At 45.0% G+C, this 23,222-nt stretch overlaps 2 protein-coding genes and 1 long non-coding RNA gene across 4 annotated transcripts in view; 1 reads left to right on the forward strand and 2 right to left on the reverse strand.

The window, feature by feature from the left end:
* LOC308470041 (E3 ubiquitin-protein ligase TRIM17-like) overlaps positions 1-23,222 on the reverse strand; it is a 122,544-nt gene that overhangs the window by 40,265 nt on the left and 59,057 nt on the right. The window lies entirely within an intron of this gene.
* LOC308470251 overlaps positions 6,957-23,222 on the forward strand; it is a 66,216-nt gene continuing 49,950 nt past the window's right edge. Inside the window, exon 1 of the long non-coding RNA XR_013982304.1 lies at positions 6,957-8,414. This is a non-coding gene — a long non-coding RNA (uncharacterized lncRNA). The remainder of the gene's footprint in view (positions 8,415-23,222) is intronic.
* LOC308469344 (uncharacterized protein) lies at positions 8,421-21,088 on the reverse strand. Of its 2 annotated transcripts, XM_080991650.1 has the most exons (9): positions 20,949-21,076; positions 19,563-19,740; positions 18,423-18,560; positions 16,281-16,407; positions 15,594-15,701; positions 15,353-15,433; positions 14,000-14,101; positions 13,614-13,679; positions 8,421-12,892 (listed from the first exon to the last, which is right to left on the reverse strand). In XM_080991650.1, exons 3-9 carry the CDS (start codon positions 18,444-18,446, stop codon positions 10,779-10,781), a joined length of 2,622 nt encoding a protein of 873 aa, XP_080847776.1. In that variant the 5' UTR covers positions 18,447-18,560; positions 19,563-19,740; positions 20,949-21,076; the 3' UTR covers positions 8,421-10,778. The 2 variants fall into 2 exon arrangements, with proteins under 2 accessions (XP_080847776.1, XP_080847777.1); XM_080991651.1 differs by lacking the exon at positions 19,563-19,740 and having other exon boundaries at positions 20,949-21,088.

The following is a 23,222-nucleotide window of genomic DNA, read 5'->3' on the forward strand; positions in this document are numbered from 1 at the left end:
ATGTATGCCACAACAGCTGCTCGGAAGCTACTTGTCCAAAGATGGAAGGAGGACAACTTACCTACATAAGAAGAATGGCTGATAAAGATGATGGACTACACTGAATTGGCGAAAACGATCGGGAAGATCAGAGATCAAGAGGACAATACATTTACTCAATAATGGAGAATTTTTTTAAGTTACTTGAAAGAACATTGTAAACAATTGAAAACATTGGCAGGATTTTAAAAACACTTGCAATGAAGTGAGAACTATGATAAAAATTGAGATTTAGTTGATTGTAGCAGCAGCATGGCGAGGGGAGGGTGTTGTTTGGTTAATGCTGTGGGAACAAACGGCTTGCTTTGTAAAAATAAAAAAAAAGATCTTGCATTTATCCAAGCACGTGGATCTCAACTTTGACTGTAAATCTGAAATCTGCTCCTCCTGTGAAACAGCACACCGGGTCCTGCACTAATAGCCTAAGATCAAGCACCAGTGACAGACTTATATTAATACAACTGGTTTAAAACTCACGAATCTTGAGTTCTTTGCATAGTTTAGGGCTGGCAACAGGAGAAAGCAGCGTTGTTTTATGCCTCTAATGTTGTTGGGTTTTTTTGTGAAGGGCAGTATCTGTATATATAAATAGATTTGCTAACATGGAAATACAACCAAGGGGAGAAATCTTCACCTCTTGATCTGATCCATCACACTATTTTTTCCTATTCTCCTTTGACACTGTTGCAAACAAAATCTGCCCTTATAGAGTCCTTTGTAGGTTCTCCATCGGTAGGAGAAAATAACAGAGGCCAACCAGAGAATATTGAGAAGCAAAGCAGCTAGTAAGCCTGATCTTTATTAAAGCTGTTGCAACAGGGTGCTCCCCCACACGCAGGAGAGCGGAGGAGGACCCAGAACAAAGGTGTGCCCACCCTTATATAGACATTTTGAAATTCCCTGCCCTGGAGCCCAAGACCACTCCCCACAATCATCATAGCTACATCACAGAAAAGGTGATCTGCAACAGGAATTTGAATGTTGTTGTTTTTCCTGTCTGCCAGGTTATCTGATAGCCTTTCCTGGTAGTCTGGCCATTTCTTTGAGATGGTGATTACCCAATTCCTGAGACAATGGGAAGGTTCCCTCACCCCCTCCCTCCTTGCAGGGAAAACATTTGGTCAGTTTAGGAGTCAAAATGGTTTCAGGACTGTCTTCCTGTGCTGCTTCAGACTTGTGGTTTATATATTTATGTGAGTGTTTGCTTGGTACATTTATGAAGTATATGTGTGTGTGTGTGTGTGTGACCTTAAAATTTTTATTACAACTTTTCATTGCATTGTCTTTTGTGCGCCTAAAATATTTATCTTAAATTTACGCCAGTATGCCAACTACTGCACAACTCCCACTTTATAACAGCAAGCATCTCTGAGATGCCCAAACTGCCATCTTCCTAGATTTTATTATTTGATTGCCTTTTTAAAGCAATTGTACATTTCTTTCCATCCCAAATAAATCAATGTATTAGTTATTTCCTGACTTGCAATCCTTGCTCTGCTCTTTGAATTAGATTCTGAAACAGGAAAGGCAGTTTGCAAACTCATTTGAGCTGCATTTATTTTTCCTAGAAAGGCCACCTTAACATTGTTCAATCTTTCTATATCAGCTTAATTATCATTTTTTTACACAATCATACCTAATATACACATCTAGTGGAGTCTTATAAGGCAAAACAAGCCTCAGTCCCATAAAAGCCAATATCTATCTTAGGATGTGTAAAATAATTAGATGAGAGGCCTCCTGAGCATGAGCAGAGTCAGTTGACAGCAGACTGCCTCCCTCACACCTAGGATTAGAGGGATAAACACTCACTCAGAGGAGACAGTGGTTTATGGACAGCCTTTAACCTTGATTGCTGAATGGCTCACTTTGGTTAGAGCATGGTGCTTATAATATGAAGATTGCAGGTCCGATCCCCTTATGGGACAACTGCATATTCCTGCATTGTTGTGGGTTGGACTAGATCCTCAGGATCTTTTCCAAGTCTACAATTCTATGATTTTAATTCCATCATATATACTAGCCGTTCCTATTAATGGTTCATTCTTACCTTGTAGTCTTGGGCGGCTTCTTCCACAGGAACCACCCTGTGGCCGCTGTGCCCTTGGGATGTGTCACACTCCCCACAGAAGGGGGCTTCGTCGTCCCGGCAAAAGAGGTCCAGGGTCTTCTGGTGCCTCTGACAATCCGAGCGCCTCCTTTGAGCCTCTCTCTCCTCAGAATGATCCCACTCACTGATGATTCCAACCATATTTGTGAGAAGCCTGTTTTGCTTGTAGTCTGTTTTGACAGCCTTTCTGCACTCGGGGCACCTGGTTCTCTCACCAGACTCCTCCCAGCACCTCAAGATGCAGGTTTCGCAGAAGTTGTGCCTGCAGCCCAGTTCCACCGGACGAGTAAAGTAACTGAGGCAGATGGAGCAGGTGACTTCACTCCGGATCCTCTTCCTGTACCTCTCCTCAGCCATGGCTCCACTCCTGTTGTGAGGGACCACTCTCCTTCTCCAGAAGCAGCCGCACCTGGAAGAGAGATGGAGCAGAGTTAGGGTCCCTGTGAACTTTAATCTGAAATGGGAAAAGTAAGCCCTGCCCCATCCGCATGGACCTTCTCAGCAGTGGGACCCGCCCTGTGCAAGGCCCTCCCATCAGATGCCAAGGAGATGAAGGAAATACACAACTTTTAGAAGACATCAGAAGGCAGCCCTGTATTGGGAAGCTTTTAATGTTTGACGTTTTATTACATTTTATATGTGGGATCATAGAAATGCATCTCCTACACCCTGGAAAGAAAGATGATCACCCTCCCTCAAGTATTTAGGAAAGGCAGATCTCATCACAAAGGGGGACAGATTCCTCCTGTGTTCAATGGTTTTCAATTGCATTTTGTTCCTTCATATATATTTTTTCTTGAATGGTATTTTAATGTTTGCCATTTGCATTCCAAGTAATTCACAAAATACAATCGAAAATCAACATGGATATTTTTAAGCTTGCCACTGAAGCTTGTTGGAAAATCCCTGGTCCAGAAACAGCTTCGTTTGTATTTTATTTTATTTAACACACACACCACTTTTTAAATTAAAATCCTCTAGGCAATTGACAATAAAGGTTTATGTTTAAACGACATGGGAAAGGAGGTAAACCGGGGGCTGGATGTGAGAGAGGCACTTTTAACTTCATTTTTAAAAATCATGGGGATGGTTCCCATGATGTAGATTACAAAGAGGACGCCGTATTATCTGCCGCGTTTCTTAGCTGCTGTGTACAAAAACGTGGCTCCTATCGAATTAGCAAAGTAAAAGATGGAGAGGTTAAACCGGCTAAAATCCAGGTGTAAACACAAAGCAAAACCGCGTGCGATAGGAAAGTCCTAAAACACCCATCCAGCAACACAAATAACACAAACATCCAGCAACACAAACACGTCGCTGCCAATCGTGGGAAGTGCTAAAAAGAGCGTGGATGGCGCTGGAATTTTTGGGAGCTAAACTCCCCCACCCGCGCGTCCCAAAAACCCGCACCTGGAGATGCAGGATTTGAACCCGGGACCTTCTGCACGCAAAGCAGATGAGAGAAGACGGACACGCACATTGAAGTTCCGGCTTCTTGAGAAATTCATCTGCCTCTCCCCCCACCCCGCCCCGTTTTTCTTTCTAATTTAACAGCAATTTGTAAGAAATCTGAACCCTTCATTTCATACACAGGTTTTCTATAGCTCACTCAGCTCGCGGAAAGAGACCTGCAGTCCCGATTCTTTTAAAGAATCGCCAGTGATGTCCAGGAAGGACAAAACCGAGGCCAGGGGGGGAAGAACCACCGTCATTCATCTTCCCATCGCTAAATAAAACGCACCCACACGTATCGTGTACACGCGAGGCCATCCGCACGCAAGGAGCCCGCAGCGTTACGCGCGAACTTGTTGAGCCAAAAATCGCGCTCAACTCCTTGATCCGGATCTGGCAAATGGGGTCGGAGAAAAAGATTACCTTTATTTTTCCGAGTCCGGGCAGAGCAGAGATAGGGAGCAAAGGAAAGAGAGGGGGGTATCGCAAAATAATAGCCATTCACACGACCGTGTACACGTATCTTCGGCGCAACATGCTAGGAAAGGGTCCTGCCGGGTGAGGCGCGCCTATTGAGCAATAAATCTCTCTCACCTAGAGATCTTGAGGGACGAGATCGATGAGCAAACCGGATCCGAGCCGGAGTGTCCTTCCGTCTCCACGTCCGGCCAAAGCAGGAATTCGTAGCGCTCCTAATCCGGCGGAGAGAGGAGCAAGGGGACCCCTTTTTGCCTGATCCGGAGCAGCTCTGGTGAGCAGCAAGAGGAGGAGCCGAAGCAGCAGGCAACGAAATCAAAATCGCCGCCACGAGAAATGTAGCCAGTCAGAGACTGCAACTCTGTGGATGAATGGATAATGGTTGTGAATGGAGAAGCGGGGGCGGGCCAACGCCGCTTCACTTGGCAGCCAATCAGCTCTTGCGAGGCTCCAAAGTGCAGATCTGCGATTCTTATCCCTATATATGGAGAATTGAGGCAACTGTAATCAGGGAGCCAATCAATTCAGGCAAGGTCGCATCCCTGCTCTTATTCGGCATTCTGCATTCAAGTGCGTGTCTGCATTTCAGAAAAGCATTTTATTGCATTTCACAAATAATCAGTGCTTGCTTTTTTTTCTAAAAAAAAATATTTCGGGGTACTCTCATTTTCCTACCCACATTGAAATACTGCCCCTCAATGAGGCCAGACTTAGATTCACAAAATGTTTCGGGGTATGCGTACCCCTGCGTACTCCCAGAAAAAAGCACTGCATTTAATAAACATAATTTGCAATCAACAACAATCATAGCTGCTAGTCTGTCCTTTCTTTGGGGGAAGCAGGGAGCGGAACAGCAGCTTAAAAGTTGGAACCAGGAGCAACAGCAATATGCTGTTGAAGCACTGATTCTTCAACCTCAACTTCGTTGGACTGGTCATGTTGTGAGGATGCCTGATTATCCTCTTCCAAAGCAACTACTCTATTCCAAACTTAAAAATGGAAAGCGTAATGCTGGTGGTCAACATAAGAGGTTCAAAGACTCTCAAGGCAAATCCCCCAAAAATGTAGTATAAACACTGACAAGTGGGAAACACTGGCCTGCGAGCGCTCCAGTTGGAGTACAGCCTTTACCAAAGGTGTCATGGGCTTTGAAGACACTCGAACTCAGGACGCAAGGGAGAAACGTGCTAAGAGGAAGGCACGCTTGGCAAATCCACACCGTGATCAGCTCCCACCCGGAAACCAATGTCCCCACTGTGGAAGGACGTGTGGATCCAGAATTGGCCTCCAGGGTCACTTATGGACTCATTGTTAAAACCGTGTTTATGGAAAACAATCTTACACAGCTACAAGTGATCACCAAAGAAGATGACACACAACATCTGCAGATGAGGCAGTGGATAACTGATCACATGACACAGCACACACACACCATTTGAATGGCAATTTCCATCCACTTTGCGGAGGGGGGCTGGCCCCCAATAAATGTTTTATAGGAGTTGGCTGCTATGCCGGAGCCAAACTTCACAGATTTTGATACCCTCAGGCTGAGATTCCGATAGGCATGGGGAGAGTCTGTGCTTCTAAAGCCTTTGAGGAATTGCCCTTTTTTGCAATAGCATTACCAGCGGGAGTGGGACTTTGATTGGATCTTCTACTCACCAAGGAACAAACCCATTTGCAATTGAAGTGAGATACGCTTATCTCTTGCATGAAGCAACTGCCTTCTGGCAGGCCTTGCAAGAATAGCTGCCCTTCCCTGCTCCAAAGGGTGTGTCTAAAAGGGAAGGTGGGGTTGGGATTGTTGACAATGGAATGCGCCTCCAGGGGTGAAGCCCAAAACTGTTAATAACAGCACCCAAGTGACCTCCGAGGGGCACAAGCCTGGCAGTGTGTTTAGAGGTCCTGGGCTGCCCAGAGGATAAGAAACACCCCCCCTCCCTCGCCTCACGGATGTGGTCCAAAGGAAAGCAGAGCAAGAGGTTTAGCACCAGCTGGGCTGCAGCAGTTGCCAAGGAGGTGCACAAAACAACATTCAATGTGATACGGAAGGGGGGGCATGTCTTCTTCACCTTCTTCTTCGCTACAATATATCCATTTATTTCCAATTGCCAATGTCAAAAGGGACTAAAATCTATAAAATTCATAGAAAATCAACGTGCCAATTTGCTCAGTTTCTCTAGGACTCCATGACACCTCCCCTGTCCTCCATAATCCCTCAAGCAAGGTGTCAAGACCCTAATCCTGTCAAATCACTCTGCCAAGCCCTTCCTCCGGGAGATGCCAGGTGGCAGACCATGCATATACATGGACCATTGTCTTCTCATCAGGTACTCAGGATGTGCTTATCTGCGCATATCTCCAGCTCTGCATATTCCCCCCTCCCTCCTCCATATGTTAATCCGGTGTAACCCAACCTCTTCCTAATGTATTCGTGATGTAATCTGTGTAACCCAACCTCTTCTTAATGTATTCATGATGTAACTGGGATGTATTTTGCACTGTATTCTGGGACATGGAAGAAAGTTTCAATAATTCATGTCACCCCTTTCTCACTGTTCAATCTCGCCTTGAACCTGTTGCGCAATAAACTTGGATCTTCTGCAGCTTGCTCCTGTCTCCGGCTGAGCTCATTTTTCTTCCGCAGGGACCCGCAGACTTAGTCCGACGAGCTGGGTGGCAGAGTAGCCCCGCACCCAGATTTTACTGTAACAAATGTCTTAAGGGTGTTAATATTTTGTTTGAAGCCACCCAGAGTGGCTGGGGAAACCCAGCCAGATGGGCAGGGTATAAATAAATTATTATTATTATTATTATTATTATTATTATTATTATTATTAAATACTTTTATTTTGCTTTAAACAAATACATATAAATATAGACAACCAAAATTACAAAAGAAGATTCCTTAATAATAATGAGAAAAGCTAAAAAACTACAAAAAATATCAAAGTACATGGCATAAAACATAAGCCATTATGGGAAACAAAAAATAAAAAGGAAAGGAGGAGGGGGGAAAAGAAAAAGAAAAAAAGAGCAAGATGAGGCAAAACACAAAAAGGCTCATCTATTGTATGCTTCCATCAAGGTCACAACAGATCATTTTTCTTATCAATTCTCTCTATCTGCATTCCAAAGAATCCTTCATCTTGGTATCAGGAGCATTTCTCTATGCGGTATCATTCTAAACATAACCAGGTCTTTCTTGATGAACCCTTGTCCCCTAGATAATTATTTAAACATTTCCATTCTTCTTTCACCATCTTTTTAGGTTTATCTCTTATTGCATCTGTCAGCTTCGTGAGCTCCAAGTACTCACACAATTTGACTACCCATTCCTCTTTAGTGGGTGTATTTTTATCTTTCCAGTGTTTTGCCACTATAACCCTTGCTGCTGACGTCGCATACATAAATAACCTGGTTTTATTTTGGGGAATATTATTATTATTATTTTCTTTTCCCGAAGATGTCCCGCAAGGCAGCAGAGGTTTAGTATCCTCCTCCTTGGTGATTTAGTTTTCCTCCCCCTCGATGATTATCCCTAGCCCCACCTGTCCCTTGGGTTAGGGATAATCTCGCAAATAATATGCAGAAACACAAACAGTAAAAAAGCGAAGCAGCCAGACAGAATAGTTTGTGGTGAAAAACCGACACCTTGTGGCCAAATGTGGAAATAAATGCATCTAATGTTTTTTGTAGACAGTAGGCAAAAACAGCTGATTGTAGCATGCAGCCCTTTATTCCTAATTCCCAGTTACAGTGGTACCTCGGATTACAGACGCTTCAGGTAACAGATTCCGCTAACCCAGAAATAGTACCTCGGGTTAAGAACTTTGCTTCAGGATGAGAACAGAAATCATGCTCCAGCAGCGCGGCGGCAGCGGGAAGCCCCATTAGCTAAAGTGGTGCTTCAGGTTAAGAACAGTTTCAGGTTAAGAACGGACCTCCGGAATGAATTAAGTTCTTAACCCGAGGTACCATTGTACCATTGGCGCTGTGGGTTAAACCACAGAGCCTAGGACGTGCCAATCAGAAGGTTGGCGGTTCAAATCCCCACGACAGGGTGAGCTCCCATTGCTCAGTCCCTGCTCCTGCCAACCTAGCAGTTCAAAAGCACGTCAAAGTGCAAGTAGATAAATAGGTACCGCTCCAGCAGGAAGGTAAACGGTGTTTCCGTGCGCTGCTCTGGTTCGCCAGAAGCGGCTTAGTCATGCTGGCCACATGACCCGGAAGCTGTACGCCGGCTCCCTCGGCCAATAAAGCGAGATGAGCGCCGCAACCCCAGAGTTGGCCATGACTGGACCTAATGGTCAGGGGTCCCTTTACCTTTCCCGCAGTACTTATTTGACAGAGATGCTGGGGGGAAACTACAGCTCCCAAGATTCTTCAGGAAGGAGTGTCACACGCTTTAAATGTGTGTTAGATCCCTGGCCACTGGCAATGCTGGCTGAGGCTTGTTTATTTATTTAAATTCACACCCAATGCTTTCCTCCAAAGGATCCCAGGGCTTTGGGAGCCAGCAGTTCAATAGCATCCAGATCAGAGGGCACCCTGTTGGCTACCCCTGCACTAGACTTTAGGATGTATGGCTGATTGCTTATTCGGGAGAGACAATGTCCCTGTGATTCTGGACAAATAGAAACATTAGAGCATGTGCTTCTCCAGTGCCTATATTATAGAGACATCCATATTAGCCTCATTTCCCCACTACTCCATAAGTATCCAGGGCGCACAGGACAATTCTTTACCTACCTGCTGCTTTCAGATACCAACCCTGCAACAACTTACAATGTTGCCAGGTTCTGCATAGCAGCGTTCAAAATTCATCGGATGATGACCTGTGCCACAAACTAGATTTAATGAACACTTATTTCAGAGTGCTCTGTAAACTGATAGCCATAGCCTTTTATATACAGTGGGATCTCGGTTTACGAACTTAATCCATTCCGGAAGTCCGTTCTTAAACCAAAAAAGTTCTTAAACCGAGGCACGCTTTCCCTAATGAGGCCTCCCGCCGCCAGTGCCCTTCCACTATTCAGCTTCCGTTCGTAAACAGAGGTAAAGTTCACAAACAGGACACTATTTCCGGTTTTGCGGAGTTCGTAAACTGAATAGTTCGTAAACAGGGCTGTTCGTAAACCAAGGTACCACTGTACTAACCTTTTATGCTCTTCCACATCCGTTTAATGCTCCTAACCCTTCTTTAAGATTCTTATAGTCTTTTATATATACCTTGTTTTAATACTTTTTAGCTTTCCAAACTGTTTTGCAGATTTTAAATTATTGTACCCCACCCTACTTATGCTGGTCTATGGCCGTATTAAAGATTTGACTGATTGATCCAAGTGTGCAGATGCAATGAATCCTAAGGACACCGTGAGCCGTACGATACAAAATCTCACCTCAGGCAGGAACTTTGGTCCATTTTATACTATATGCAACTCTCGGCACTTTTAACAAACTATAGTTTCCAGGATTCTTTAGGGAAAGTCACGGCTGTATGGTTCAGTTTTAAATGTATGCCGCAAACAGACATAGCTCAGTTATGGTTACCCAGTGGTGGCTGTTGGAACTGGTAGGGTGAAAAGCCGGAGGCTAACAGTAGGTGGAGCCAGAGAGCCAATGACAAGGCCGAGCCAAGTAATTCTAGCTTTTGCCCCCATCATCTTCCCTGCTTTCTCCAAGGGCAACATTGAGACTAAGGAGGAGGCAGCTGGCAGTCTGTGCCAGGCAGGTGGGGGCTGGCTGAGGGGAGATTGGAGTTGGTGGGTCAGTGCCCCATTCTGTGTATGGCTGTGCTATGGAGAGCAGGCTGAAAATATAGCTTAGCCCTGTACTTTCATCGTTCACAGATGACAGAACATTAGAACTACACCTCTGCATCCCTGGGTAAACAAAAAACCAAGTTTCTAAAATTCTTTATTCAATACGTTATATTTTACGACACATCTGCAGCTAAACCAAGTGTTCTTCATACAGCTACAAAAACGAACGTGCTCTGGAATTGATGAAAATGTTCGAAAAAGCAGATCTGGAAGCCGAAGCGGGTGGCAATTAGTCTTCAGACTATGAGATGAAGCTAGGAAATTCAAACCTAGGAAAAGTTTGAAATATTGAAATGTATTCACAACAGCACTGTTAAGTCCAATACTATAGATCATTGGGAGAAAAAAGGTTACTGGTGCTTTATTAAATATTGCATGTATTATTTCTGTCTCTGGTATGGGTTTCTGGGTCACGTCTGTGCCTTAACATCTTCCGTATCTCGTGACACACCCCAACCCTCACCTTTCTGATGCTTAAATAAAGTCTGATGAGGATGAGAAGCTCCTTTTGAGGCTTTTCAAACATAAAGGTAAAGGTAAAGGGACCCCTAACCATTAGGTCCAGTCATGACCGACTCTGGGGTTGCGGCGCTCATCTCGCTTTATTGGCCGAGGGAGCCGGCGTACAGCTTCTGGATCATGTAGCCAGCATGACTAAGCCACTTCTCACGAACCAGAGCAGCGCACGGAAACACCATTTACCTTCCCGCCGGAGTGGTACCTATTTATCTACGTGCACTTTGACGTGCTTTCAAACTGCTAGGTTGGCAGGAGCAGGGACCGAGCAATGGGAGCTCACCCCATCGCGGGGATTCGAACCGCCAACCTTCCGATCAGCAAGTCCTAGGTTTAACCCACAGCGCCACCCTCGTCCTTTATCTCATATGAATTTTTTCATGTCTCCTCAGGTATACTTGATTCTTGAAAGTTTTGCCACAGGTGGAACACGAGTGTGGCTTTTCGGCCGAGTGGCTTCTCTCATGTGAAGTAAGGCTTGACTTCTGCTTGAAGTTTTTCCCACAGGCCGAGCATGAATATGGCTTCTCTCCCGTGTGGCTTCTCTCATGGATAATCAGGTGCTCCTTCCGACTGAAGCTCCTGCCGCAGTCTGAGCATATGAACGGTTTCTCTTCCGTGTGGATTTTTTGATGCTCAGTATAGCTTGTCCTGTGCTTGAACTTTTTCCCACAATGTGAACAAGTATATGGTTTTTCCCCTGTGTGTATTCTTCCGTGTATAACCACCTGTGACTTGTTACCAAAGTTCTTCCCACAAACCGAGCATGAATATGGTTTCTCCCCTGTATGAGTTCTCTCATGTCCGAGAAGATGCGCTTTACAATTAAAGCTTTTGCCACAGGCCAAGCACACATAGGGGGTCTCTCCCGTATGGATTCTTTCGTGACTGGTGAGATTTGACCTTCGCTTGAAGCTCTTGCCGCAGAAGGAGCATGTGAAAGGCCTTTCTTCTGTGTGGATTTTTGCGTGTGAAATAAGGCTACATTTTTGACTGAAGCCTTTCCCACAAACCGAGCATTTATGTGGTGTCTCACCCGAGTGGACTTGCTGATGTCTGATAAGGCTTACTTTATGAACAAAGCTTTTATTACAGACTGAACAAGCATGTATTTTTTCCGCTGTATGCATTTGTTCATGTACAATGTAGTACGATTTTTCACTGAAGCTTTTACCACAGAAAGAGCATGTATACGGCTTCTCTCCCGTGTGGATTCTTTCATGGATAGACAGGTAACTTTTCCACATGAAACTCTTCCCGCAAACTGAGCACATGTATGGTTTCTCTCCGGTATGGATGATCTTGTGTCTAATAAGGTAATCCTTACGACTGAAGCTCTTCCCACAGACAGAGCATTTGAATGGTTTATCCCCTGTATGAGTTTTCTGGTGTTTAAGAAGATATGCTCTATCTGTGAAACTTTTGCCACAAACTGAGCACGGGTATGGTTTTTCCCCTGTGTGGGTTCTTTCGTGGCTAACCAGATTTGACTTGTGGCTAAAGCTGTTCCCACAGATGGAGCACATATATGGTTTCTCACCTGTATGAGTTCTCTCGTGTTTAATAAGGTGTGTTCTGTCAGCGAAACATTTACCACAGATTGTGCATGAAAATGGTTTCTCTCCAGTGTGAGTTCTTTCATGGCTAACAAGGTTTGATCTATGACTGAAGCTTTTACCACAGATCGAGCACATATTTGTTTTTATTCCCGTATGGCTGACTTTGTGGCTGTTGAGGTTTGATCTTCGTTTAAAACTTTTGCTGCAGATTGAACACGGGTAAGGCCTTTCTTCTGTGTGGATTCTTTCATGTGAAAGGAGGTTACATTTCTGACTAAAGCCCTTCCCACAGTTTGAGCATTTATACGGGGTCTCTCCTGTGTGGACTTGTTCATGCCTCCTAAGGCTGACTTTATGGATGAAGCTCTTATTACACACTGAACAAGTGTATGTTTTTTCTTGCGTGTGCATTCGCTCATGGACAGCATGGTACGATCTTTTGCTGAAGCTTTTACCACAGATTGAGCATGCGTACGGCCTCTCTCCTGTATGGATTCTTTCGTGGATAATCAGGTTACTTTTCCACTTGAAGCTTTTACCACAGACTGAACAAGCATGAATTTTTTCTCCTTTGCGGCCTTTGCTCTGAGAAAGCAGGCAGTAGCTCCCATTCATTCTCTTCTCACAACCTAATTGTTTATGATGTTTCTCTCCTTTTTGAAGAGTTCTCCCATACTTGTGAATTTTCTTTTGCATTTTGGTTTCACTTTTTTCACCTCCCTGACAAGGTAAAGCCCTTCCTGATCTCTCTCCCAGGTCATTTCTCTGATGCCTCTCTTTTCTGCCTCGGTTCTCGGCGATGTCTTGGTACTGCGAAACGCTCCCTTCGGTAATTCCTAAGGATATTTTGTTTGCTGCCACTAGGTGAGCGCTTCCTGGAAGACCCTCTTCTCCTTTTTCCTCACACCTGCCGCCTATTAAGAGAAAGATAGCAGTACTACTAATCATCATCATCATCATCAATGCTTTTTCGGGGGGGGGTGCAGGGGTACGCATCCCTCTAAACATTTTATGAATCTTTGTACTTTTGTCCATTTACTGTATTTATTTTTCCCAATTTGAACTATAAAATGGTGATTTTCGTGAGTCAAAATGAGAGTACCCCTAAACATTTTTTAGGAAAAAAGCACTAATTAATAATAATAATAATGATGATGATGATGATGACAACGACGATGTACTATTTATACCTCGCCCATCTGGCTGGGTTTCCCCAGCCACTCTGGGCGGCTCCCAATAGAATGTTAAAAACACAATAAAACATCAAACATTAAAAACTTCCCTAAACGGGGCTGCCTTCAGATGTTTAAAAGTCAGGTAGTTGTTTATTTCTTTGACATCTGATGGCGTTCCACAGGGCCACAATTGATTGTGATTTTATGTAAACTGTGTTACTTTCATTGTTGTTAGCCGCTCTGAGCCCGGCTTCGGCTGGGGAGGGCGGGATATTATTATTATTATTATTATTAATGGTCTGCGGTGCTATAAGGCAACTCCCTACATTGCTTTAAGAGAAGATGGTCTCCTTTTTTTTATTACAATCAGTGTGAATATCATTGGCCTGGAAAATGACAACCAAACTAGGTTCAAAACATATTGACTGTGGATCATGAGCCACTTGAACCCATCTCTTACCTGGGTGGAGCACAGGGACGCAGGGTTCCTCTTTCGGCTCCACCTTTATTATCACACCAGGAAACCCTGAGTCAGCGGAAAGAGGAGAATGTGAGGTGTGACCATCTAGCTTTTTTTTTATAAAAAAAAGACACCAACTTTTCTTTTGTTGCTATTAGAACAGAGAGTGAGGCCCCATCTGCACTATATCCATTTGAAGCAGTATCATGTCATTTATAAAGTTGTGGCTTTTCCCAAGGAATCCTGGGAACTGTGGTTGGTTACGGGTGCTGAGAGCTGTTAGGAAGCCCCCGTTCCCCTCACAGAGCTGCAATTCCCAGAATTCCCTGGGAAGAAGGATTGACTGTTAAACCACTCCAGGAATTGTAGATGAACTGCTCCCTCACCCGACTGGTCGCCAGCAGCACTGGGCCGTTCCTCAGTTCTCTGATCATCCAAGACCCCTGGTTCCTCTTCTCGCTCTTGCTTTATCAGAACGCCAGGAAGTCCTGAGTCAGGATAAAAAAAGGCGAGACAAACAGAGAAGGTGATGACATCATGTAGAACAGAGGAAGCAGGTAAAGAGTTTTCCTCCCTCTCTTTTAACACGAGAACTTGCGGCATCCTGTGAAGCTGAACGTTGGAAGGGTGTAGAAGTAAAAATGCAAGCGGTGAAGAAAACGAGGTGCAAAAACAACAAGCTGTGATCACTGCGTTCCAAATTAAATATATGTAAATATAGATTCCCCCAGTGATCGCGGACACCGTCCAGTGGAGCACTATTAATTGTCCCCCATGTTTCGGAAGCCCGAGTGGCTTCAGCTAGGATTCGGACATTTAGTATTGCTGGCCCCATATTGTGGAACACTCTTCCTGCAGAGATGCAGCAGGCACACTCACTCTTTTTATGCTGAAATATATTTTAAAAATTTAAAAAATTGTCCCACTCGGTATTTGAAGAAGTGTGCATGCACACGAAAGCTTATACCAAGAACAAACTTAGTTGGTCTCTAAGGTGCTACTGGACATTTTTTTTTATTTTTTAAATATATTTTGACTGTGTCAGACCAACACGGCTACCTACCTGAATCTTTTTAAGTCAACAGGCCTATTCAGTGGTTTAAATCTTTTCAAGGTGAGCCGATCATCTTTATGCCTATTTTGTCCTGTTTTTATTGAATTTTGTATGTTATTCTAATTGTACATTTTGTTGTACACTGCTTTTTTTCCATGAAGGGGCAGCCTGTGAATACTTTTTCCAAAATAAATAAAAATGTTTAAGAAATGGCTACAAAGCAGTGTGACAACACAAACATCCTGTTACAGTGGTACCTCTGGTTGCGAACGGGATCCGTTTCGGAGTCCCGTTCGCAACATGAGCAGAACGCAACTCACGTCTGCGGGTCGCGATTCCCGCATCTGCGCGTGACGTCATTTTGCGCATCTGCACATGCGCGAGCAGCGAAACCCAGAAGTAACCCTTTCCAGTACTTCCGGGTCGCCGCAGGATGCAACCTGAAAAAACGTATCATGAAGCAAATGCAACACGAGGTATGACTGTACTGGAATAATGTTGATAGCAACAACAACAACATTGCACAGGCTTCAGAAAAGTTAGTCTCAGCAAAAACAATATTGCAAAAAAAAAACAAGAGTGTTGGGGAAATGTGCAGAAGCGTCCCCTTGAGGCAAAATTACTTACAGCTGTTCATTTAACATGGAAAAAATCGAGACAGGTAAAGAAAGATAGATCTTGGTACCTGCGAAGGTGTTGGATTCCTGCTGATTCAGGTTCCATGGACCCCCTTCTTCCTCCAGCTTTATTATCACATCAGGAAACCCTGATCAAGAGAAAAGTGTAAGGAAATTGGCATTCAGAGGCAAAGGTCATGCAAAGGTTGGCTTTCTGACCCAGCAAGAGAAGAACTAGATTTGGTACAAATCTCTGGAGTTTTCGCACAAATATATACATTTTATGAGTTCTGTTTTTCATTCCCTCACCTGCGCTCTGTTCTGAGGGAGCCTCTGTCTCCTCTAAACCCAGCCGTTCTGCAGACCATGGCTCTTCCTCAAGCCAGGAGATCAAACCAGGCTTGAGAAGTGGAAATCCTGATCAAAGAGTTTTTAAAAAGATGTTATTGAGTAGAATTTCGGGCTTTAAGTATAGATCCATGTTGTGCTAATGATTCCTCAACATCAAATTCGTTGGACTGGTCGTGTTGTGCAGATGCCTGGTTATCGTCTTCCAAAGCAACTACTCTGTTCCAAACTTAAAAATGGAAAGTGTAATGCTGGTGGTCAACAAAAGAGGTTTAAAGACTCCCTCAAGGCAAATCTTTAAAAAATGTAGTATAAACACCAACAATTGGGATACACTTGCCTGAAAGCGCTCCAATTGGAGAACAGTCATGGGCTGTGAAGACACTCAAACTCAGGACGCAAGGGAGAAATGCCCTAAGAGGAAGGCACGCTTGGCAAATCCACACTGTGATCAACTCCCGCCCAGAAACCAATGTCCCCACTGTGGAAGGAAGTGTGGATCCCAAATTGGCCCCCACAGTCACTTACGGACTCATTGTTAAAACCGTGTTTATGGAAGACAATCTTACTCGTCTCCGAGTGATCGCCAAAGAAGAAGATTAATGGATGCAATCTCTGTTCAGATATCCCTAACAAAGGGGTCCTTACCTAAGGAAGCGACATGATTGTAATTCTCCTGCATGACTTCCCTGTACAAAGCTCTTTGATTCGGATCCAGCAAAGCCCATTGCCCTTGCGTGAAATACAAGGCCACATCTTCAAAAGTCACCAGCTCCTGGGGAAACATAAGCAAACCATGTCCAAGCGCCTCAGATGCTTCACACATCTGGTGTTTACACCATCCCGTTGAAGGTAAGCCTGGATTATGAACCACAACGGAGAGCTAGTGATCTAAGCAGAGATGTGAACTTTGACTTTGAGGAGGCCACAGCTCAATAGTAGAGTTCACTAGACGGAACCATTCAAGTTAAAAAGGATCCAGTGTAAGGTAACGGGGAAAACTTCCGCCTCAGACCCCACAGAGCTGTTTGGGATTGAAGGCCTGGAACCAACACAGTGAGCCGATTTGGACTCCACAGCTGTGCTATTATTATTATTATTATTATTAATACTCCGGGAGGCTCCCAACAGAATTAAAAGCACAATAAAACATCAAACATTACAAACTTCTCTAAACAGGGCTGCCTTCAGATGTCTTCTAAAAGTCAGGTAGTTCTTTATCTCCTTGACATCTGATGGGAAGGCGTTCCACAGGGTGGGTGCCACTACCGAGAAGGCCCTCTGCCTGGTTCCCTGCAACCTCACTTCTCACTGGGAGGGAACCGCCAGAAGGCCCTCGGAGCTGGACCTCAGTGTCCGGGCTGAACGATGGGGGTGGAGACGCTCCTTCAGGTATACAGGACTGAGGCTGTTTAGGGCTTTAAAGGTCAGCACCAACATTTTGAATTGTGCTCGGAAACCTGGTTGGCCATTGTGTGAAATTGGATGTTGGAAGGGACAGGTCTTATTTTTGAGCTGCCAGACAGAGTAGACAATACTGGATTTAAAGACCAGCCAAGGTGTTTTGGCACCTGAGGAAGGGCTGCAGTTCAGTGGAAGTGCCTTGTATGCAGAAGGTGTCAGGTTCAATCCCTGGTATCTCAAGGTAGGGCTGGGAACGTCCCCTAGCTAAAACCCTGGACAGCCTCTGCCAGTCAGTGTAGACATAATGGCTAGATAAACCAACGGTCTGACTCGATATAAAGCAACTTCCATTTGTTCCTAGACTCCCAAGAACAAGTCTCCCTTCCCCTGGAACTGAAAATGATAAATCAAATAATTAACCACTTGCTGCTCTTTCATGACACTGAAGATCCAGCTGCCGGCAACGATGGAGGACTTCTTTTGAGATGAAGGTAGCGCAAGAAAGAATGAAAGGCATCTATTTCTTCCTTCTGTTGGTGGTGCCATTAGTGGGTCAAGTGGGCTGCATTCTGACAGCTGGGAAACTATTAAGGACAATGGCACATGTGTGGGGAAATTTGGCCTGCCTCCCCAGATCTTGCTGAATTTCAGCTCCCATCATCCCTGGCCAGTAGCCAAGTACTTCCCTCATATTCTTTAAGGGTGGAGGGAAATCCAAACTACTAGAAAATGTTGGCAGCCTAAGAAATTCCAGCAGCTCAAAGAACTATGCATAGTATCAACTGGAAGATATTCTGATGCTCTAGAGCAGGGGTCAGCAACCCGCGGCTCCGGAGCCGCATGTGGCTCTTTTACACCTTTGCTGCGGCTCCGGGGCGGATACTAGCGAGGGGAGGAGGCGCATTGTGCGCCCCGACACTCCCCACTGTGGCGGGCGCTGTACTGGCTGTGACGTCGCATGGGGGCGGTGCGTGCGTTAGTCACGCACCGTCCCAACGTCACCTTCCCGCCCACTGTCAGATCGCGGCTCCGGAGATATATTTGTTTTAAATGTCGCAATGGTTTTGCGGCTCCCAGTTGTTTTTCCTTCGGAAACGGGTCCGAGTGGCTCTTTTTGTCTTAAAGGTTGCAGACCCCTGCTCTAGAGAGTGATGAAATTCAGCATGTTTATCTGTGGATATTTGTCACAGAATCATAGAATTGTAGAGTTAGAACGGACCTCCGAGGGTCATCTAGTCTGCAATGCAGGAATTCCAAAACATGGTCCCCCATCCAGTTTGAAACCAGACCAGACCCTGCTTAGCTTGGTTTTATTGCTGCACATTCACAGTTCTCCCTCAAGACAGCAGAATGTATTCTTGGTGAGCCCAGCCTCCATCAACATACCTGAGGCCACCCTGTCGCAGCCATTTCCACTTTCCAAGGATCTGTACATCTAGGAAGGATCTTGAATGTTGTGCTGTACTGAATACGGGAAAAGTGGGTGGGGCAAAAGCACTCAGGGCTTCAAGTCAGGATGATGTCCTTTACAAAGGAGAGAGAGAGAGAGAGAGAGAGAGGAGTTTGCAATCAGAGAGCAACAATGAGAAAGCAAGGCGAAGGGTTGCAGGTAAAATTATATGGTTTGTCCTCCTGTGGGACAACAAAATCTTATGAGGAGAAAGCAAGAGAATCTATGCAAGCCACTTTAGAAGTTCTATTCCAAGACAGCTAACATTTTAAAATATAATAAGAATTTATTTATTTATATGCTGCTCGCAACACAAAATAGTAAAAGCACAATACAACATCACACAGTAAACCTTCCCTGAACAGGGCTCCCTTCAGATGTCAAAACTGCCTAGCAGTTCAGAATCCAGCCACTTAAATGATGCTGCCGGCTGAGTAAGAATGTGAGGTTTAATTTGGTGCTGGACTTTCTGGGATCTGAAGCTCACCATCTTTTCTTTTTTTTTTAATCAGCTCTGAGGCCTAGGAAATATTTATTAAAAAGTTTTATATCCAGCTTTCCCATCAAACAGCTCTTGCTTTAATATAATATTTAATATAAATGAAGACAAACAGCAATGCACCTTTGGTAAAATCACAGGCACAGCTTTATAAAGTTATTCCAGGTGTGCCTCAAGTTTATAACCTGTGAATCGTAGAAACCCTCTGATTTTAATGATTTATTGCTTTGCATTCGTCACAGACTTATTGGGATCAGAGTTTTTTCTTTTATCTTAATACCCCCACCCTTTAAGCATCAAAGCAACTGGAGCTCTTTAGAAAGGTTCCTTTCCTACTTCAAGTCATTAATCTTCAACTATTGGGTTGAGTTGCAACTTCATTCAAAGGTGGGTTACAGCAGCAGCAGCAGTATGCAAATATATATGTCAGGAAATGAACAAATGTTTCCCCAGATACATGTCTGAGTTACAGCTGTTAGAAATTCAATCAGGCCATCTTGGTGAGTATAGTTAGTACACACCAATATATTTTTATATTCTTCCTCTTTTCTTTTTCATTTACTGTTGTTCTACTAACCTGGTGGATTCCCCAGAGCCTGAGAGAGATCCTAAACAGACTTTGATCCTGTTTCTCCTCCTCTTCTGCTCTTACCATTTATATTTTGCAAACTGCCAACACTGGAGGCAGGCCAACAGAAGGGAGAAGAATCCCTCTATGTGAAGAGTTGGAGAGGAATTGTTGTTTTTCAAGGGAGCTGAAGGCAAAAAAATAATAATAATAAAAATGAAAAGGTGAGCCTCAAGCCCACTCCTTCAAAGCCAGTTCCGATGACAGCTATTCCATCTGTGCCAAAATCCTTTATTGTCTGGCCCTTTAGGGGTAAGACAGACAACCAAAGAATTAAAGGTCGATTGTAAGAGAAAGTTTGTCCCTGATGTGTAAACACAACCCAATTCTTCCCATATTTTTCACCTCTGATAACTTGGTAAAGGTAAAAGGTAAAGGGACCCCTGACCATTAGGTCCAGTCGTGACTGACTCTGGGGTTGTGGCGCTCATCTCGCTTTATTGGCCGAGGGAGCCGGCGTACAGCTTCCGGGTCATGTGGCCAGCATGACTAAGCCGCTTCTGGCGAACCAGAGTAGTGCACGGAAACGCCGTTTACCTTCCCACCGGAGTGGTACCTATTTATCTACTTGCACTTTGACGTGCTTTCAAACTGCTAGGTTGGCAGGAGCTGGGACCGAGCAACGGGAGCTCACCCCGTCACGGGGATTTGAACTGCCGACCTTCTGATTGGCAAGTCCTAGGCTCTGTGGTTTAACCCACAGCGCCACCCGCGTCCCAAGATAACATGGTAACATGGTAGTCTGCAGAAATTGGGGGGGGGGGGGAGAGAAAGAAGCATTTTCCAAGAAAGAGGGAGAAACATCTCCGGTTCTACAAATGCTAGAAACTGTTGTTGTTTTTTTAATGAAGATTGGGGGCGCTAACTAGATCTTGCAGGCTTTTGTATCAATAGGTAAAGGTAAAGGGACCCCTGACCGTTAGGTCCAGTCGTGGCAGACTCTGGGGTTTTGCGGCGCTCATCTCGCTTATTAGCCGAGGGAGCCGGCGTACAGCTTCCGGGTCATGTGGCCAGCATGAGTATGACGCTTCTGGCTAACCAGAGCAGTGCACAGAAACACTGTTTACCTTCCCGCTGGAGCGGTACCTATTTATCTACTTGCACTAATGTGCTTTCGAACTGCTAGGTTGGCAGGAATCAATAAATGCATCAATAAATCCCTGCAAAGCCTGTTTATCTAGAAGCGGCCAGTGGGACAAAACAAATACGCGTCCCCTAAGAAATAAACCCTCCCTCCGACCACTTCTGAGCCCCAGATGCTTGTCTCAGTCGTCGCCGCCCCCCTTTCTTTCTTCCCCTTCCCCTTCCCCAGCAGACTCCGCTTTCTCCACCTACCCTTCCTCTCGTCCCTGGATCTTTCCTCTCCAACTCGATCCTGCACCATTTGCATCTTTTGCCTCCCCCCGCGAGAGGCGCTTTGGTTTTTGGGGTTCGTTTTCTTCGCCAACAGACCCGGCTCGACGTTGCACCCACCGCAGCTCCTATTCTCTTACGGTGGGGTTTGTGTGTGTTGGAAGGGGCGAGGGGGGGGGATGGAGGCTTGTTTCCCCACTTCCGTGTCATGTGACTGAAGTCGGGACCAGACTCCTGGCAAAAGGAGGCACCATCCTGAGTCTTGCTGTCTGAGCTCATGGATGAAAGGAAGGGAGTGGATGGATGGAGGGGGTGGGGGGTGCTGTCTGGAGTCAGGGTCTGCAATCTTCCTCTCTCTCCGTTTCTTGCTTTCCAGAGTGAAGCAACCTCATCCCCTGAGACTGAGCAGACCTGATATTCCTCCTTAGAAGGAAGTTGGCCACTGATAATAATAATAATAATAATAATAATAATAATAATAATAATAATATAATTTGTTTATATCTGCCCACTGTAGGCGGCTTCCGATTTGTTTGCTTAGTGGGACTGAGTCATACCCCACAGTCACCTTTGACTGGACTTAACCGTCCAGACAATGACAAACCTAGACAGCATCTTAAAAAGCAGAGACATCACCTTGCCAACAAAGCTCCATATAGTAAAAGCTATGGTTTTCCCAGTAGTGATGTATGGAAGTGAGAGCTGGACCATAAAGGCTGATCGCCGAAGAATGGATGCTTTTGAATTATGGTGCTGGAGGAGACTCTTGAGAGTCCCATGGACTGCAAGAAGATCAAACGTATCCATTCTTAAGGAAATCAGCCCTGAGTGCTCACTGGAAGGACAGATCCTGAAGCTGAGGCTCCAATACTTTGGCCACCTCATGAGAAGAGAAGAATCCCTGGAAAAGACCCTGATGTTGGGAAAGATGGAGGGCACAAGGAGAAGGGGACGACAGAGGACGAGATGGTTGGACAGTGTTCTCGAAGCTACCAGCATGAGTTTGACCAAACTGCAGGAGGCAGTGGAAGACAGGAGTGCCTGGCGTGCTCTGGTCCATGGGGTCACGAAGAGTCGGACACGACTAAACGACTAAACAACAACAACAACCATCCAGAGGTCCTTTACCTTTTTACCTTAGTAGCTGAACCAAAAATACAATAATAATAATAATAATAATAATAATAATAATTTTTTATTTATACCCCACCCTCCCCGGCCAGAGCTGGGCTCAGGGCGGCTAACACTAGTAAAATTACAATAAAAACATAATAGGATAATAGGGGGAGAAAACAATTTAAAATACAGGTTAAAAATACAATTTAAAATGCAGCCTCATTTTAATAGTAGCCCATAGATCAAAACCTTAAGGGTCAGGAAACATAAGGGTCAGGCTGAGTCCAAACCAAAGGCCAGGCAGAACAGCTCTGTCTTGCAGGCCCTGCGGAAAGATGTCAAGTCCTGCAGGGCCCTATTCTCTTGGGACAGAGCGTTCCACCAAGTCGGGGCCAGTACCTAAAAGGCCCTGGCCCTAGTTGAGACCAATCTAACCACCTTGCGACTTGGGACCTCCAAAATGTTGTCAGTTGTGGACCTTAAGGTCCTCCGCGGGGCATACCAGGAGAGGCGGTCCCTTAGGTACGTGGGTCCTAGTTCTGTGTTTTCATTATCATAGATGAAGAGGAGGGAGAATCCCAGACCCTCCAAGTGCCCCTATTTTCCAGGGACATCCCTGATTTAAACAAGCTGCCTGGTTTCTGATATGATCCTGGAATGTCCCACTTTTCCTTAGGACATCCCTATTTTCATCAGAGAAATGTTGGAGGGTATGCAAGCCACAAATAATCAGGTCAAGAGGAACAGTTGAAGAGATGGGGCTGCTTAGCCTGGATAAGAGAAGACTTAGAGGAGAGAGGCTCTAAAGATTAAAAGGGCTGTCACTGGAAGATGGAACTAGCTTATTTTCTCCTGTACACCAATAGATTCAAGGAGCAAGAAAGGAGATTCCAACTAAATGCCAGGAAGAACTTTCTGACAGTAAGCACTGTTCAACAGTGGAACTGTCTCCCTCAGGAGGTTGTGGGCTCTCCTTCCTTGGAGGTTTTTAAGCAGAGGTTGGATGACCCTCTGTCATAGATTCTTCAGCCAAGATTCCTGCATTGCAGGGGGTTGGACTAGATGACCCTTGAGGTCCCTTCCAACTCTACAATTCTATGAATCTATGCAGGTTCCACAGTGGCTAGATCACAAAGTACA

This window comes from Podarcis pityusensis (genome assembly GCF_964106645.2).
Source record: "Podarcis pityusensis genome assembly, chromosome: 2".
In the NCBI taxonomy this organism is placed as follows: domain Eukaryota; kingdom Metazoa; phylum Chordata; class Lepidosauria; order Squamata; family Lacertidae; genus Podarcis; species Podarcis pityusensis.